Raw genomic sequence first — 17,410 nt, 5'->3', positions numbered from 1 at the left:
GTGTGCGCGAGGGTGTTCGGGTACCCCCTCGGAATTTGGCCTTCTCAGATTCCAAAGGAAGATAGCGGTACTGGTGACGCCATAGACCCGCGCGAGGCTTTCAGGGCTTCTGATGAAGCCTGCTGCAGGGGACCCACAAAACTGCTGCTGATTAACTGCTCACCGAACATGATAACGCGCAAGCGCGGGAGGAGATCGACGACGACGTCGCTGTAGCTGCCATGATGAACCTCGGCAATTTTTCGAGTAGTGACGACTCCATCACTGAGAATGAGACCTCCACACTTCCTGTGATCCACCCCCCACTTCATGACAGGAACGCTTCAAGCCGTGACCTAGAGACAATTTAGACGCGGATAACGCTGATAAAGTTGCGCATATTCCGCCTGATTTCTATTCAGCTGCACTTTTCAACACGCAGAGACACAGATGTAGACTGTAATACTGTCCATATATCGTCTTATTTTCTCTTAAACATTTGACATTGTTTAATGTGACGGCGGGGCGATGATGTTGCGTATATCGCCACGGTTCCTTGAACTTCTGAAGAGCCCACCACCTCAGAAAGACATCGCCACAGGTGCACCTTACCGCAGCCACAATGAAGATTTCAGTGGTAATCTGTGCTATTCCCGCACGCTTAGGAAGAGCACAAACACTAACAAAAAAAGCTTCATAGACGGCCATGGGTGCTCTTTGCTAAGGACTTTCCAACGCTTGCTTATCTAGGCAAATGCAGTAACAGCGTTTACGAAGTGCAATTTGAGCTGCACCCCTTAAGTATGCAAAATTCACACATGTATGTTACATTCCCTCTATCTAGTTCAGCGCACAAACTTAAACTCCTGATTCCGTGTTCGGAAGCATGCCAACCGTAATGTGATCTCGTTCACTCCGCTCTTTTCTACTCATAAGTTTTTTTTTTTTTTTGCGCGCCAAAAACCTAGAGATGCTTATGTGGGGCCTCAGTCACATAAAAGCAGGCAATATACGATATAGAATGCCTTTACTTACGAACCACTCAACTGTTTTTATTTGGGCAAGGTCGACGCCAATATGGGTGTTTGGATTATTTGAAAGATAAAAAAAAATAACACCAAGGAATGCAATGTCACATGTTCCCTGGTACGAATAATTTCTTTCTTTCGTGGGCTAAAAAGTGTTACTCACCAGCAATGTTCTCATCTTGGGATGTGCTACTAACTGCTTGTCGCCGATTAGACGTCGGGAAAAGTGATGGGCGTGAATAAGGACAGCGAAGCGTTTCCAGCTGAGTCCATACTTTTGATGGTTTTTCTTGGGCTGCTCGTGTAACAAAATAGATTTATCGTCCTCATCCAATTCTGCTGTTGTGCTACATTGAGTTGAGCATGCACTCGGATGCGTTGTTGCAATGCTTCATATTTTTCACCTCACCGGTGAAACCTTTGCCCTGCCTGTTTGATAGTCATAAATCTTGGTACCTGATTGCTTTGTTTGTAGTTTGCAATGTATTATAGTGGACATGAAACTGTGCAGGTGAGCTCTCCAGCCTTCAAATTGTATTTATGCACTACCGAGGAGCCCAACACTTTGTTTGTGTTCGTAAGTGGTACGTCGCAACTCAGGAAATCATCTTCGGACGCGTTTAAAATGGCTGCCTCCCGTCCAGGCAGGGGGGACATTCACGTTAAGAGATCAGTGGTGCCCTGTAGCTATTCTCACAACGGTGCTCGTTCTTCATTTGTGCATACGATAGGTTAGAGACGTGAGTACCTTTACCGATGTTTCCATCGACAAACATCCACGAACGATGCAAAATATTCGCGCGCACGGAATTTGTTCACACCTTCACAACTATATAGCCTCTGGTGCCTGCAACAACATATGGTGTAGTCACCACTTATTCATATAGCCAGAAGCCTTATGCTGCCGTAGAAAGCGTCCTTGTTCAAGTGTGTAGCATCTTTTGACTCATCCTTCCTCTAAAATGGGTGAGCGAACGGTCTAGCTCAAGAGTTCAACAAACAAAAACTGCTGGTATTGACCGTTAAACTGGTATTTGGGCCACCCCTATAAGCAAAAGAATATATCGGCCCTCAGTACCAGTTGATTGGGCGCAGTACATTTTGTCGCGTCGTAACAATCAGCTGAAAGCAGCCAGTGTTCCTCATGCTAGCTAGCCAACACTGCTGGGGGCGGGGACAAAAAAAAACACAAAAAAAAAACAGGCGAATTCGTGCGTATATCAGTACGCTTCACGAAAACCTGAAAATTGTGGTTGCTTTCACAGTGGGCAACACAGAAGCATTTACTATACGACGCTAAGGTCTCGAAGTACTTGCTTGTATGTTCTGTCGTTCTTTTTCTAGGCTTAGCATAGCATTGAAAGATATGCAACCAAAACTTACTGGATGCCAAGTAGTTCTGGCTGCTTCAGCAGCGTACTGTAAAAGTGAAATGGTAGGCGACCCCGCGACGTAACCGCGACAAAAGCAGAGAAAAGGAACCCATCGGGAAAGACGTAGACATGAACAGGGCACAGTGGGAGGAAATATTGTTTATTATTCTCTTTTTTTTCTGCGGTTGGTATCTCGTTACTTCGGCCACGTTGTTTATAGGCATTCACGCATAGAGTATTGGAATTAGCTAACAAGATCACAGCAGAAATCACAATAGAACTCTTATTTATATATTTATATACACACAGACACATCAAGAAGATGAAATCAACGCGGCAGCATCTTGCAACATCAACGAGATAATTCGATTTCATTCACACAACATTCGCCCCTTCCTGCATAACGCATCGCTCCTTAATAGATATGTATATACTTTGCGGCATAAACAGAAAATAATTGGTCTTAACCATTTTAACCGTGCACACAGTAATAACAACGCTGACAAGAAACACCGGGGTGGGTCTAATGCTGGGAGGAATCTGAAGCGAAAGTTGATTGTTAATCTCAAACTCAAACCGAGCGCATAAATAATTCTACTAGTTAAAGTAAAAGCGAGATTTTATGCGCTTACTTAAGCCTTCTTTCATGCTCCCATTACTCGATAAAATGTTAACAAGTTGTTTTCCTTCCAGCCCCCACCCCCTTTGCGTGAATGTCTGTAATCGTGTAACCACATTAAAGCAATCCGAAGGTACAGCTCACACAGTATTGCTGGCTTGTTGATACATGTCGTTGAAACAGTCACAAGACACTTAACACATCACTGCGCTTAACAACTGCAGAGGAAACCATTTGAAGCATACATTTATAATAAACAAAGCCCACACGATTTACACAAGGACGCAGACGCACCACTTCGTCTCTAGGTGTTGTGTTCATGATACTAAATCTGGTCAAAATGACAGCCTGACCCTTTAGATAAGACATTCTTATCCAAGAAACCGCGACCAACTTCACGGGTAACTTCATATTTAGCATTGAACCGATCTAAGCCAAAACATCGTATTCCGAGGGCTATGTGGCGGCAGATTTGTGGCGGCCGAGTGTATCTAGTAGCCCAGGCCCGCATTAGCCCGTCTCTGCATTTTGCTGCATTAAGAACTGTTAAAAATGAGTAAAACTATACCCATCATTGTTTGCTCATTATAGAAGGGAATATACGCACAGCAACGTGTCGAGGTTAGTGAAGCACAGGGACAGTGGCGAACTTGGCGACCTACATATTCGAACCTCCTCAGTACATTGGGGAAACCCGTTGCAGCAAAAGGGAATCGACAAGATCCCTCGCTACGCTGGCAAGCAGGTAGGCGGGCAGAGGGGCACACCGCTTAACAGCAGTGCTGTTAATTGGGAATTCAAAAGTAGAGATGCTCGTCAAAGTCTCTCATATTTGCTGCGGTCATTTTAAAGCATTTCTCTGAGGGAACTTTATATTAACGTCGTGGCCGACGTTTACACAAAGCGAGTAATTTCTTCACGACCAGTTCAGTGCAAGCAAGCGTCAAGTGGCCTTTTGTGCGCCCACCTCATTATGAGCGTAGCATAGCTGCTGTAGTTGTGTTGTCATGCTACCGCAGTTAACTTTTTTTAATAAGCCCGTACGATCCTTGGCGCTGCCTCAGTGGCTGCTTATAGCAGTTATCAAATGCACTAAGCCGAAAGGGGCGCTTTCCTGATTCCTTTTGCCTTGTTTGTGAAATAAGTTTATTCTTTACTTGACTTAATTTCGGCGCATGTGTGTTTCAGCTCACATATTCAAAGGAGCAAGAAAAGAGGGTACTCAATCTATCAGCTTGGTATAAAGCTCACGATACACGTTTTTGCGGCCCTTTAAGACTTTTTCATTAATCGTGAGGATCGCTTACAAGTGTCCGTTGTGTGCTTGAGTTTCAAAGAGGAAGCTTATTTCACCATATCATGACACCTGCCGCGTGCTTATGCGTGTAGGCCGCTTTCTCTTTCCTCCAAGGTGGATGCAGATGGAGGAGGAACAAAGAAACGATACGGCAAAGCAAAAGAAGGAGTGTCGGGCAGAAGAACAGAGAAGAGGCTCAAGACGGTCGTTGGCCTTTACGACATCGTCCGCACGGCACGCCATTTGGGACGCACGCTTATGGCCCTCTCCAGTTTCGGTTTTACACGACACTAACATCATCTGTACAGTCAGAGTTGTGCCTGGTAATAACTGACGCGGCCGCACCAACAGACTCAGCTTGCTATGGTAGCTAGGGACACTTACACACCACAGCTCTATGTATAGACGACGTTACCAGCAATGGTAAATCGAGACTGCGGCTAGGTCTCGGGGCAAGAGCCCGCGTTATTTCTCGCGGCCTGTAGTGTAGACAATCATCATTGTAGTACCAGAACCTACGAAAATTTTGCTTTTGGACAGCTAAATTCGCATAACAGTTTGCGGCACCGACATACAGACATTGAAACCTTTCGACCACTACACTGCTTTACGAGAGACTAACATACGTCGCTCTGTTTAAGCTTTGCAAGTGGGCTTGTTGCGCTTAATCTAACTTCAACTGGATCAGTTGAAAGAGAGAGAGAAGGCGGGATTAAGACATACAGAGTACAGGGGGACACATCTGCTTCTATTGCGTTACATACACGGCTCAAAGAACGGTGATAAGGACACGTCGCACAATTTGGTCAGACGGTAACAAGTTAACGCTCAACTTGGCTCTCCTCCATCGTAACGACACACGACTACTGGAAACAACTGCACCAGTATGGAACGCCGGTCCAGGGTGCGGGCAATAGCGGCGGTGAAAAAGCAGGCCCTTGTTACCGTTCTCGGCGACTCAGGGGGGAAGCATCAAACTGCGAAAGCGAACGAATCAGTAGTGTATAGGCCTTAGCTATCGATGGCTGCATTTGACTTTCGACCTTCTTCGCGTAGTGGTGAACATGGCGAAAAGCCTGTCACAGCGAAGTGACGCGTACAATGACAGCACGACGTGAAACCGACGCTTTAACAGTCGGAAGGTGGCCATTATAGGCATATACTTTTTTAGACAGAACTTTTCAACACGAACAGGAGTACCGTACGAGTCATGCCAACTCAATGATAAACGCTGCGTGAAAATCTGGGCCGTGTCGTCGGCGAACTGTCATGTTGTCTGTTATGACTTCCGGCAAGCATCTTCTCCCTCTCGCTTTCAATTCTATCAGAAATTAACCTATACGACATTCTTGTAAATCGTATCCACGGCACACGTATTACATCGAAGTTGTGGGAGACGTTGGAGTTAATGATGCATCTGTTCGCAAACGCATGCATGGTGCCTTAGGCCTTCTGTTTACCACTGGCTTCTGTGGCCATTTTTTTATTCGTAAGAAATATTTGAATTGTGTTTAGGGTAATTCCTCAGTTGAAGAGTACGAAAAGGAATCTAGGCTCATGTCTTCATAATTTGTTTTTCTACCTTTTGGGATGTATCGGTCCACTTAGGCACGCGGTGATATTCAAACTCAATAGAATTTCGGTATTGGGTTGGACGTTTTAGAAATCTCGACTCCGGGGTTTTTGCAGATGTTGAGCAGATAAAAGTAACCATAAGGTGAATAAGCTTTGGTTTGACGAGGTTATTACGTTCGTTTTTAATTCTTCACGAAAAATTTCTATTCATCGGTATTTCGCATGACCATCAGAAATAATATGAAATTTTTGGGGCTTCTAGGAGGCTGGAATACCTCACTCCTTACTGTACGCAGTCCAGCGTATGAGCTGCCGTAGGTCTGCCTCTCCTTAACGCATCCTAATTACCACTCATTAGGACCAAATAACGAAGCGAATTCGCCACGTGACAAGGCCCTGTGATTACTGATGTAATTTTCCATCTGACATGGTTATAGGAGGTACTTGCGTTTCGAATGCATGCAACGTAAGATCCGCGTAAAGAACAAAAGTGCTACATTTTCGCTGCATGAAATGAGAATGTATCCGGTAGCTAACTTCTGTTTGAGATATATAAAACCAGGTATTGACTACTGAGTTTTGAAAGTTTGGGGTAAATGCGTACGGCTAGCGCCTTCAATAGCGCATCATTATGTGTTCATTAAAGTCGGGCTCCAAAGTTTAGTTCATTCACGTTGTTCTGTTGGCGGTTGTGTCGTATTGTTATTGTAATTCGACTATCAAAAAACGATTTCCTGGTGAGGTTTTCCTGGTTTGAAGTATCCATCTGTCGCTCTTGTCGTAGCTGTTTTATAAGCAAACATTTTATAAGCAACCTGCATATTGCAGTTCAGCTATTCCTTCAATACTCAAATACATTTTAGCGGGATTATATAGAAAAGGAGACAGTGAAAAGAAACATGCGCCTTTTATGACATTTAGCCATGCTCTTTCGTAGCGGCCTTAAGTATACTAATAGGTTACCAATGGGGCAAGTTTTGCAATTGGCTACGTTTCCCTGGAAGCATGCTTATGCGCGCCGAACGTAGAATTACACTTATATATTTTACTTGAACTCCTAGAAGCTAAAAGGAAACACCCCGAGATTAACCATCGGGACAGAAAAATTCAACTGTCTAAAGACTGCGCAGGAGGGCCGAACCGTCTCGTTGGTTTCAAACAAGTTGAGGCTGTTGGGCACGCATTCCGTTCAGGGCCAACATTTTTTTGTTCTTCGCAGGTGTGAAAAAAAAGCAACTGAATGAAGCAGTACCCCTTTATCTTCGCCTGAATTTTCTGTTGCTGTGCTACTTTTATACTTTCTTTAGTAGTGACAATTTGAACAAGACCACTCGCGCTGGATTTTAACTACACGAAGGGGATTGCTTGATTGCCGCATCGCTTTGTAATGTTGCTGAGGTGCGAAACCATTCCAAATACAGACAGGACGCGGCTTACTTTCGATAGTCTCGCATTCTTTCCTTGAACATGTCACTGAATGAATCGAAGGAGTCTTCGTCCTTGCGTCTTACTATAATGTTTATTCATTCCATTAGGTCCAACTTTTAGAAAAGAAGCTGCTTGTACTTCGGGCTCCGCCTTAGGCACAGTAAGTGATATACTAATAGTAACCACCATACTTCAAAATAGAAACAATAGCCTGTCTTTTAAAACCAAGAAAAAGAAAGAGATTAAAACCCGGGTACAGGCTAGCTAGAAAAAAAAAAGAGTTTACAAGAAACGACCACGTTAGTCCTGTCGTGGCCATGCATTATTCAACATTTAACATGCCAGTGCAAGCTCAGTTTAAGCTTTCTAAAGAAAAATAAAAGAAAATAAAAGTTCAAAAGAAAAATACTTTTATTTAGAAAGAAAGTGTCCGAAAAATTCTGAGCAATAAAAGATTAGAGCTACATCTAAAAGAAACTTAAGATTTTCAGTCGGCACACGGAGGACTACTTTGAGAAGTATTCTTCCTAGGGAAAAATCTGCGTTACTGATTGTTTTTTTAGCGCGGTCTGGCACGTCGTATAGAGGCTTCATGATCCATTTTCCGGAACACCGTAGATTTTGTTTTGCGCTGAAGGCAGCCGACGCAGCTTTGGGTACGCAGTTCTACTGCTCAGGGATGCAGCACGTCGTATTTCGACGAAATGCAGCTTTGATTTTAGCATTTTCGCTTGTGCATCACAAGTTAAAATCTCAATACACGTTTAAATCTCAAAATCCCGTTCGCAAACTGTGCCGGCGTTGCGCTTGCAATGAGGGGGAGCTGCATTTATGGATGATTGAAATCGCTACGCGGAAGTTCTTTCGAAAGGCGTACGACTACGAGTGCTAGCGGCACCACAACAGAATTCGCTGTAAGGTTAATACAGAGGCAGCATCCGTAAGGATGCATTTGTCGCTGTGCATATTACATCAGTGCGTAGCAGTCGCTTCTACACCGTCTTGTCCATACTTCTTCTTTAGCACCGCAATGCAGCCTATGAGCAAAAATGCTTCCGCGGAACGAACTGGCAGACAAAAATAATTTCGATGAGGCTGCCTGTATAGAGTGACGTGGGCTTCACTCAGGAAAACTTTAAATACAAAGCACACTTTGTTTATATGGCTGCTGCTACCTGCCATGTAACGCTTGGCCGTGTTGAGGTCTATTTTCATCTCCAACGGAAATACTCTTTTATTATATACAATTGTGGGCTTTTCTGTTGATGTTAAGCCCTTGTAGCGTAGCAAGCGAGGTGGAAAGAAATAAAAAGAATTAAATGTTAGCAATTTCTTTTACCCACCAAATGGTTCAGGAAGCATCCGCCAATCCCGAGATAGAAGTCCCAGGGGCAAATCAGTGACCGAAAGCGTTGCCAGGCAAACTAAGAGGGAGAAAAATTGATCGAACGCTTATGCTAGCCTTAAAGTAGACTAGAACGCTGGCCAAAAAGATGAAGCACACCTTGGTTTAATAAATATTTTCATTCTGATTGTAATGTTGAAAAAGCACGGGCTCCAATATCAGGTATTAGTAAGTGATTTCATAGACACTTAAAGACATGTTTGTGTTGAAATGCACGAATTTATTATTTCGATCCCTATGACATATTGACTTTGGCTGACAGATAACATAAACCTGCAATAATTTTGGCGCTTTCATCGCAAGCTTGGTGCATGCTTCTTCGGTTCTGTGACTGTAGCGTATATTTGGTGCTTGAAATAGAATTTATTGCGAGGCACAACCAAGCTTTACATTTGCTTCTTTTAGTATACTGCAGAATATCCTTTAGCACAATTCTCTTGTCAACAAGCATCTACACAATCGACCTTCTAATTGTCTCCATCTCACTTCGACACCACGATCTGCTAAAGGCTACCGTGTCTGCTTTTGTCCGCCAACCTTGCTACGTCCAGCTGTTTCCTGAGCGGGCTCTGGCTATGGAAATATGCTGCGCTAGTATTTGGTATACCAGCAACGAGCCTATAGCACATACGTCGGGTCATTTCAATACCCTAAAGGTCGTAGCAGCTAGAAGTACACATATATACACATATATGCATGCACGCCCGGTGACAAAAATCACCCAGCTGTCGGCGCATCACTTAGAGTCACCCTCTTGTCTTCACACAGGAGCCGATGAGCATCATTTCCACGTCCGTTGACACCCGTCCAGAACGTGGCAGGCTAGAGCGGCCACGCACAGAACCATCGTACCAGAAACCGGAAGGGACACATCACTCGAGGTCGCCCTCTTCCTCCTCGGAGCTGGTGATCATCATCTCCATGTCCGAAGACCGGTAACCTCTGACTCGTACGTGCTTCTTGGCGGCAGGGCGCTTGTGCGGTTGTCGCTGCTGCTGCTGCTGCTGCTGCTGCTGCGGTGTCTGGACCTTCCCGGCGGCAGGCTGCTGTTGTAACTGCTGCAGCTGGGGCTGTCCCTGTGTCGGGGCTGCGGTGCCACTTCCTTCCATAAAGGACGTCTGCTGCACGTGATTGGTGACGGGCAAAGGGGCGATCGTGCCGTCCTGTAGCCTGTATGTTTGATATTCCTTAGAAGGCGGGTCCTGCATAAGAATATTGGCCTCGCTCTCGAACGGCTTGTAGTCGTAGATGTGGCGCAGTGACATGAGCAGCGGGCAGTACAGCAGGTTGGAAATAGCTATGAATATGTTGAGCGCCGTAAAGCCGATACTCTCGACGATGCCGCCGGCAATGATGGGGCCAATGGCATACGCCAGCGAGTAGGAGATATCGGCGATAGCGTAGATGGAGCCGTAGACAGACACGTACCGCACGTCGACCAGATAGCCCAGTGTGGGAAGTAGCGAGGTGTCGACTTGTGCGATGCCGAAGCATATTCCCGAGAGCGGGATAATGAGGACCCAGTAAGAACGTGCGAAGGGCACGATAAAGCTGCTCAGTCCTTCCAGAGCCAAGCCAAAGCAAGCGATGGCCCATTGGTACTGTGGGTACTGGCGTGCCATGCGGACTGTGAGGTAGACCCCCGCAACATGCGGGAAGAAGGCCGGAAGCCATATGAGGCCAATCTGCCAGTCGTCTACGTGCATGTTGTCCTTCATCCAGATAGATATCGTCGGCTCGAGGAATGCCAGTGACACGTTGGACATCATGAGCGCGCCGGCAGCTACAGCGATGTACGGGTCGATGAAGAGTCGCCAGATGGGGGTGCCCTTGGGTCGCTCTACGCCCATGGCACGCATCTGCTGCTTCACGGGCTGCATAACGAAGAGCAAAAGGATGCCATCGATGAGCGAGACGAGAGAAAGGATGATGAAGGGCACCTCTTTGCCGGCAAACTCGTACAGGAGACCGCCGAAGGGCGGCGCCACGAGGCAGCCGAACGAGATGAAAGCCAGCGCGATGCCTAGCGCCTTGGTGCGCTCGGACTCTTCCGTGAAGCGGTCGGCGATCATGGCGAGCCCGGAAGTGTCCGCGAAGGCCGAGCCGATCCCCTGCAGGCTCCGGGCGAAAAAGAGCACGCCGTAGCTGGTGCCGCACGCGAAAATTGCCGTCGAAAGGAACATGATGGTGAGGCCGATCATCATGGGGATGTCGTAACCGATCCTGTCGATTAGAGCTCCCGAGAAGGGGTTCACGAACAGCTGCACAATGGCTTTGGAGGCGAAGAGGACACCTACGGCTGACTCTTCGCCCTCGTAGACGATGTGGCCTCCGAGGCGGCGCCACTCTGTCCGGTTGGTGACCACACCGTTGACGGTGGCGTTCACCACGAAGGAGGACATGTTGCCGCCCTCGGTGTGCGTGTACCAGGAGTCTATACTGCGCAGGTACTGCGGGATGATGGGCACAATCACCATGTACAGCATGTTGTCCAGCAGCAGGGCCACGCAGACGATGAAGAGGATGAGCCGCCGCTGGCTCTTGGGCTCCTCGATCTTGTCGTTGATGCGGCGCCATAGCTGCGACGTGTCTTGGTTGATGATTGGCAAGACCGCCATGGCTCTGGGCCGCCGCCGCCGCCGCCCTCCGCCTCGGCTGCTCCTCCTCCCTTGGGGACAGAGACAGACAGAGACAGACATGAGGGCTCAGGAGGGACGCCTACAGCACGAGGTGGAGGGCGGCGTGGCGGCTGGCACGGCCTGCGGGCGACGCCGTCAAAGAAATGCGCCCGAGCCTTAGCAGCGTGCTTCGCTTCTCGCAGGGTCCGCTTTGCACCCTGCGAGAGTGCGCGGCGTGAGAAATTCACGCCGGAGCCTTTGCGGACAGCTTGCCGGGCCGCAGCCAAGCCGCCCCCACTTTTTTTTTTTTTTTTTTGCGTGCAACAGCTTAAAACACTTTGGAAGGTTGCAGTTACGCTGAGCGGGAAACTGCGCAGGATGTGACTCAGTTGTGACGCAGTTGTGAGTAGTTTTTAGTCAGAACCATTCGATTATACAGTAGTACCTCGTTAACTCGAACTCGCATCTCGAAAAATCGGCTAAGTCGAAATTTTCCGTGGCACCGAGCCATTTTCTATGCGTCCCATGTATTCGTTGCCCTTTATTTTGAAGTATTTTTGGGCCAAACTGCGGATATCTCGAAATATTGACTGAGAGTGGAACGAAAATTTCGCCGCCGTGGACCGTTTCACAAGATGCGTGCGATGCTGCCGCGCCTAAGTCCTTCGATTTTTCTCTCGTTTAGTCGCGCCTAGCGCAAAGCTGATGTTTACCCCCAACGTGAAGTCTGAGCCTAGAGGCATATCAACTTTGTCGAGCAATCCTGTCGCACGTCATGGGACGGTAGAGGCATGGGCAGAGGCACAGTGTACGGTTAAGACGGGAACGACGACGACGAACCTCCTGGAGAGGGGCCGACATCTGCCTAAACGAAAAATTTGCTGCGCTTGCTGCGAAATAAGGTTGAGTGCAGCGGCGGGAAACATCGGCTCATACAATGCGTCAAGCAGCTAGAGTTCTCCTTACTAGGCCCGAGTGCGACCGCAAAGCAGACCAGCATTAGGCAGTTCTTTTCTGCTAAGTAAAATTGCAGTGCCACAAAACCCAGCCGGTAAACATCTCCTCCATGTTTTTCTCTTTCAAACCTTTATGAAAAGCAAGATTGGAAGCTGCTGTTGAAGAGCTGGTCAGTAGTAGCGCCTTTTTTTTTTTTTTTTTTTGCAAAGAACTCGACATTTCATGGCAATTCGCCCAACTTTGTTATCTCGAAAATCCCCATATCTCGAAATATTTCCCGGTTTTTACCACTTCGAGTTAACGAGGTATTACTGTACTATGTTACATGCAGCAAGGTGGAAACTACAATATTAGCTGTGGCACTGCGCGATGTCAACCCTTTTTTGTTTCACCGGATATCATGTATGCCTGGCTCCAAGCGAAACGGTCCAGTCGTACGAATGTCACGCAATTGCAGAAGTCATCATTATACTACCCACTCAACATCAGAATTTTAACCGGTACAGACAGACAGACGGACAAATATTTTATTGGGAATGGCTCGAGGCAGCAGGGTTGAATGAGTGGGTTAAACCGGAATCACCACGCACTGTTCTTCATGCGAGAGTGGTATTTCGTCCACCTCCTCGTAAGTGCGGGGTGGGGTGTGGGTGAGGGAGGCGAAAAAATGTGGCTATTATGTAAACCAAGCTTGCCTACAGCGTATTTTACCACTTGTCCTTGCTACGCACGGATTGCTTTTTTTTCGCAGTCCCTGAAGGGTAGTCTTATTCAGCATGCGACGCTTGGTGTCGACATGAATGGCGTGGTCGTCATGAGGCTCACGCGGCAGGTGTGCCACTGATAACGTCGGCAGACACGTTCGCGATTTGTCCCCGTATGCGCAACTGCTTCCTCTTTCAGAGTATCTGACTGAGATGAGACACCGTTTCATTCAAAACTTAAAAAGACGCGGCACTTTATCAGCCGCGCACGGCATGTAGATAAAATGACAAAGTCGAGAACGTCGCTTTGAGGGAAAGCGACAGTGAGTGCGGGGGCAGCCGCTCCGGTTTGATCATTCTAACTCCAATGGTGAATCACAAGCGATCGCACACGCAGCGCATCTCTGCGAGCAGGTTGTTGACGGCCTGTTTTAAAGAGATAGCGCTTGTGGCGAGCACTTGTTGTGAGCGGTTCTTAGGACGACAAACTGAATGCTTCATACTGAAAAACTGCGCGAAAACACACGCACTTCCGAAAAGGAAGCGGACAACACGGGCGCAGTGCTGTGCGTTTCCTTTTCTGAAGTGTATGTGTTTTCGAGCAGTTTTTCAGTATAGGCGGTTCTTCCCCACTGCGCCACCGCCACCGCGTAGCACCTAGCGGCCGCTCCATCAACCGGCCCATGCGCACTTGCGAGGTGTTTTTACTGCTGGATAGCGATTTTAGATGAGCCAGAGTAGGAAGTTATGCTTGATTTGATTGATTGTAGGGTTTAACGCGCCGACGCAACGCAGGCGATGAGGCGCGCCGTAGTGGAGGGCTCCGGATTAATTTTGACCGCCTGGGGATCTTTAACGTGCGCCGAAATCTCGGACACACGGGCGTTTTTGCTTTTCGCCTCCATCAGAAAAGCGGCCGCCGCGGCCGGGAATCGAACCCGCGACCTCGTGCTCAGCAGCGCAACGCCTTAGCCACTGAGCCACCGCGGCGGGTAAGTTATGCTTCTGTAGATGTCATTGTCCTCATTGAGGTGGTATCACTAACATGTAGGACAATGTCATTCCGCCGAATGAGGAACGGAATCTCGACTTTTCTTTTCAAGATTTGCACTGCCATGGACAAATTAAACGCAAACCCGAAAATATGAACCAGAACACACAAATAGCGCGGTTTTTTTCCGCACAAGGGAAATTATAGCGTGACCCGCCGCGGTGGCTCAGTGGCTATGGCGTTTTGCTGCTGAGCCCAAGGACGCGGGTTAGATTCCCGGCCACGGCGGCCGTTTTTCTGATGGAGGCAAGAAGCGAAACGCCCGTGTGTTCGAGGTTGCGGCGCACGTTAAAGATCTCTAGGTGGTCGAAATTAATCCGGAGCCCTCCACTACGGCGCGACTCATCGCCTGCGTTGCGTCGGCGCGCCTAGCCCACCCCACAACCAGAGAAATTATTGCGCGGCTTTACTACGGTAACAAAGAGTGAAAATGTATCTTTCGAAATATACCACTAGCGAGCCATTACTTTATTTCCACTATCCATATTCTTTGACTTTGCATGTTCTGCTTCATACTTTCGTGTTCTCATTTCATTTGTCGATGACTGCACATGTGTGAGTCGTTATATACTCTCCTCACGTCAGCGCAAAGTGGGCTGGAAAAGAGTGCGCGTTTGCGTGTTTATGAATACACTTATTCCCTTGTATAACTTCGTTACTCGTGAGAGCATGTCACTTGTATAGCAACGCTTCAGTTGGCTGTCACTGAAAAGGTTCGGAAAATGGAAGGAGCGGGGATGCCAATCCTCCAACCCGCCGCGGTGGCTCAGTGGCTAAGGCGTTGTGCTGCTGAGCACGAGGTCGCGGGTTCGATTCCCGGCCGTGGCGGCCGCTTTTCTGATGGAGGCGAAAAGCAAAAAACGCCCGTGTGTACGAGATTTCGGCGCACGATAAAGATCCCCAGGTGGTCAAAATTAATCCGGAGCCCTCCACTACGGCGCGCCTCATCGCCTGCGTTGCGTCGGCGCGTTACACCCCACAATCAAATCAAATCAAATCTGCCAATCCTCCAGGTACATGCCTCAGTAATAATCAGCATGTTTCTGTACTGCAAGTGACAAGCAGTCCACAGCGTTCCAGTCGCTGCCGTGGCATCTACACACTTGGCGCGGGACGTGCGATCAGCCTGGCTAGATTATTCACATATTGGTCTCTACCAATGGAAACGAAACATCCTTCAAGGTAATTTTCGATGTGGTGGATTGCCTCCTTAAACGTGGCGTTTTCCTGTACCCACAGTATACCTCGCACAAATCTGTTTTGTTAGAACCCGCAAATTCCGAGAACGCTTGAGCGCCCACTTTATGCCGAAGCTCGAGCGCATGCGCAGAAAGAAAAGTCAATAACTGAATGACGCGGTGTGATGCCTATTCCCGTTGTACGGCAGGTGGAACACATTTTCTCGTTTCCTACTCCTCGTGTGTGCCTGGCATTCCCATCGTCGTCGTTCCGACTACGATCTACACCTCACCAGCTGGTTGATTAATTGATTGATTGATTGTGGGGGTTTAACGCGCCGACGCAACGCAGGCGATGAGGCGCGCCGTAGTGGAGGGCTCCGGATTAATTTTGACCACCTGGGGATCTTTAACGTGCGCCGAAATCTCGTACACACGGGCGTTTTTGCTTTTCGCCTCCATCAGAAAAGCAGCCGCCGCGGCCGGGAATCGAACCCGCGACCTCGTGCACTGGGTGATTACCCACCGCTCACTGATGCGGGAAGGGGAATGAAGAGTGTGGTCTTCTACAGTTGGGGTCAACTCGCTAAGGTTAGAAAGGGAAGCCGAAGTGGTATCTCCACTGCCCTCCTAATGAATGACAGACGCCGATGAGAGGGTGCAGTGCTGTGTATACTACAGCCTGGTGGAATTTGGAGCACAATAATGATTTCTTTAATTTCCATCTGCGCCTGACGTTAGGGAGGAGTCGATTTAAGTGGAGTGTACGTGTTCTTCGCCTGCGCGTGAAGCACCTGTCGTCGTATTCGATGTTGCTAAATAGTGTATCTTTAGTGGCTCTCTCGAAATAGCAATCGGTCATGACTTTTTTTTACCATGTTGTTCGGTCTTCTGGCATCGAGGTTGACCTCTATCCTGGAGCGTTCGCTGGCCATGTTTGTAGTCTGCATCTCCCCCGGCAGCCGCCCATGATGCTGCAATGCCATCGTCTGCCTTCCTACCACGCTTGAGTATACGCGCGGTCGTTGCGTCCGCGCTGATCAGCTCCGCGCGTAGTGTGAATGTAGGGAGGATGTTCTAAGGAGAAATTTCCACAGTTTCCTTTACAACACTTTTCCGCGCAGACAGGCCGTAGAGGTCTGAAGGTTGAATCTACACCATATAAAAATTTTAATCCCCTCTAATGATATTTCTGGCAAGCCAATGGCCGCCACCTCAAAGCCGCTATCATCGAGGGGTCACTCGTCAACAGGGCATCGGTGCTTTTCGGCTAGCAGCCTATCCGACCAAGGTTTACTTTTACAGCAAGTATTTTTTCTTCATTTCTCTAGCCCCATGTTTTCTAACCGTCAGCCAGTCTTGAAATAAAAATTGGCGCTTTTGAATAAATCATGAAGTTTTAACCAACCACCCGTCAATCGCTGTGAAGCACTCCTAAAAATCGCCGTAGGGGGGCTTTACCCCCACACGCCATAAGGATTAATCATCGTGACCAAATGGGATCAAATAAAATCGGCACTTTTATCACCACGCAGATACCATTTTTTGCTGTAGTCACACGCTGGGCCTCGTCGTTCACTAAATGTGCACATTTCGTCACGAAGGTTTGTCGTTGTGGAGTGTTGTGGTGAAGCCCACTTGTGGCGTTTGTCTTTTCATTTTTGTGCAAAATACTGAGTAGCTGCAGCCTTGCTATTATACGGGAGAGCTGAACTTACGTGTGAAAGTATTGTACTTTATAACTATTTGCTTCAAAACATCGGTATATAGTTGTGGTAATTAACGGTTCCAATCATAAGCCTACCCAAACAAAACCTCGGACAGCATTATAAACGAGAAAGCCCTAGCGAGAAACGTGCATTCCGGACAGTCAATGCCGACGACAAAATAGCTCAATTGGATCCGAATTTAAGAGCTCCCAGCAGGCGAAAGGTACTTGTGTCGCGCAGCGGTGCGTAGTGACCAAAGCGTTTTGCTTAAGCATCCGAACCCGAGGCTCCAATTCTTAACCACAGCGGCTACATTTACACCAAGAAACCGGAAAACTAGAGCGGTTCTTGACCACGGCAGATTCATTTTCACGGAAGAAGGCAAATACGGGAGCGTTTGAGGGCGGAAGCTTTTTCGCAGATTAGAGCGATACGTGGTTGAAATTAGTGCAGGGTTATTAACCACGGCGAGTCTTCTAGGCCCAACCA

General features: G+C 47.8%; 2 protein-coding genes across 2 annotated transcripts in view; both read right to left on the bottom strand.

Annotated features, from left to right (window-relative positions):
* LOC144145765 (choline O-acetyltransferase-like) overlaps nucleotides 1–17,410 on the bottom strand; it is a 236,133-nt gene that overhangs the window by 167,920 nt on the left and 50,803 nt on the right. The window lies entirely within an intron of this gene.
* LOC144158916 (vesicular acetylcholine transporter-like) lies at nucleotides 2,520–11,322 on the bottom strand. Its single transcript, XM_077690109.1, is given in 3 exon segments — nucleotides 2,520–11,023; nucleotides 11,025–11,051; nucleotides 11,105–11,322. Coding segments are annotated over 3 exon segments (1,692 nt in total). The 3' UTR covers nucleotides 2,520–9,576.

This window comes from Haemaphysalis longicornis, unplaced genomic scaffold (genome assembly GCF_048455015.1).
Source record: "Haemaphysalis longicornis isolate Haplotype H1 unplaced genomic scaffold, Haemaphysalis longicornis Haplotype H1 scaffold_1, whole genome shotgun sequence".
Classification (NCBI taxonomy): Eukaryota; Metazoa; Arthropoda; class Arachnida; order Ixodida; family Ixodidae; genus Haemaphysalis; species Haemaphysalis longicornis.
The sequence above is the reverse complement of the archived record's forward strand: the minus strand, read 5'-3'. Positions and strand labels throughout refer to the sequence as shown.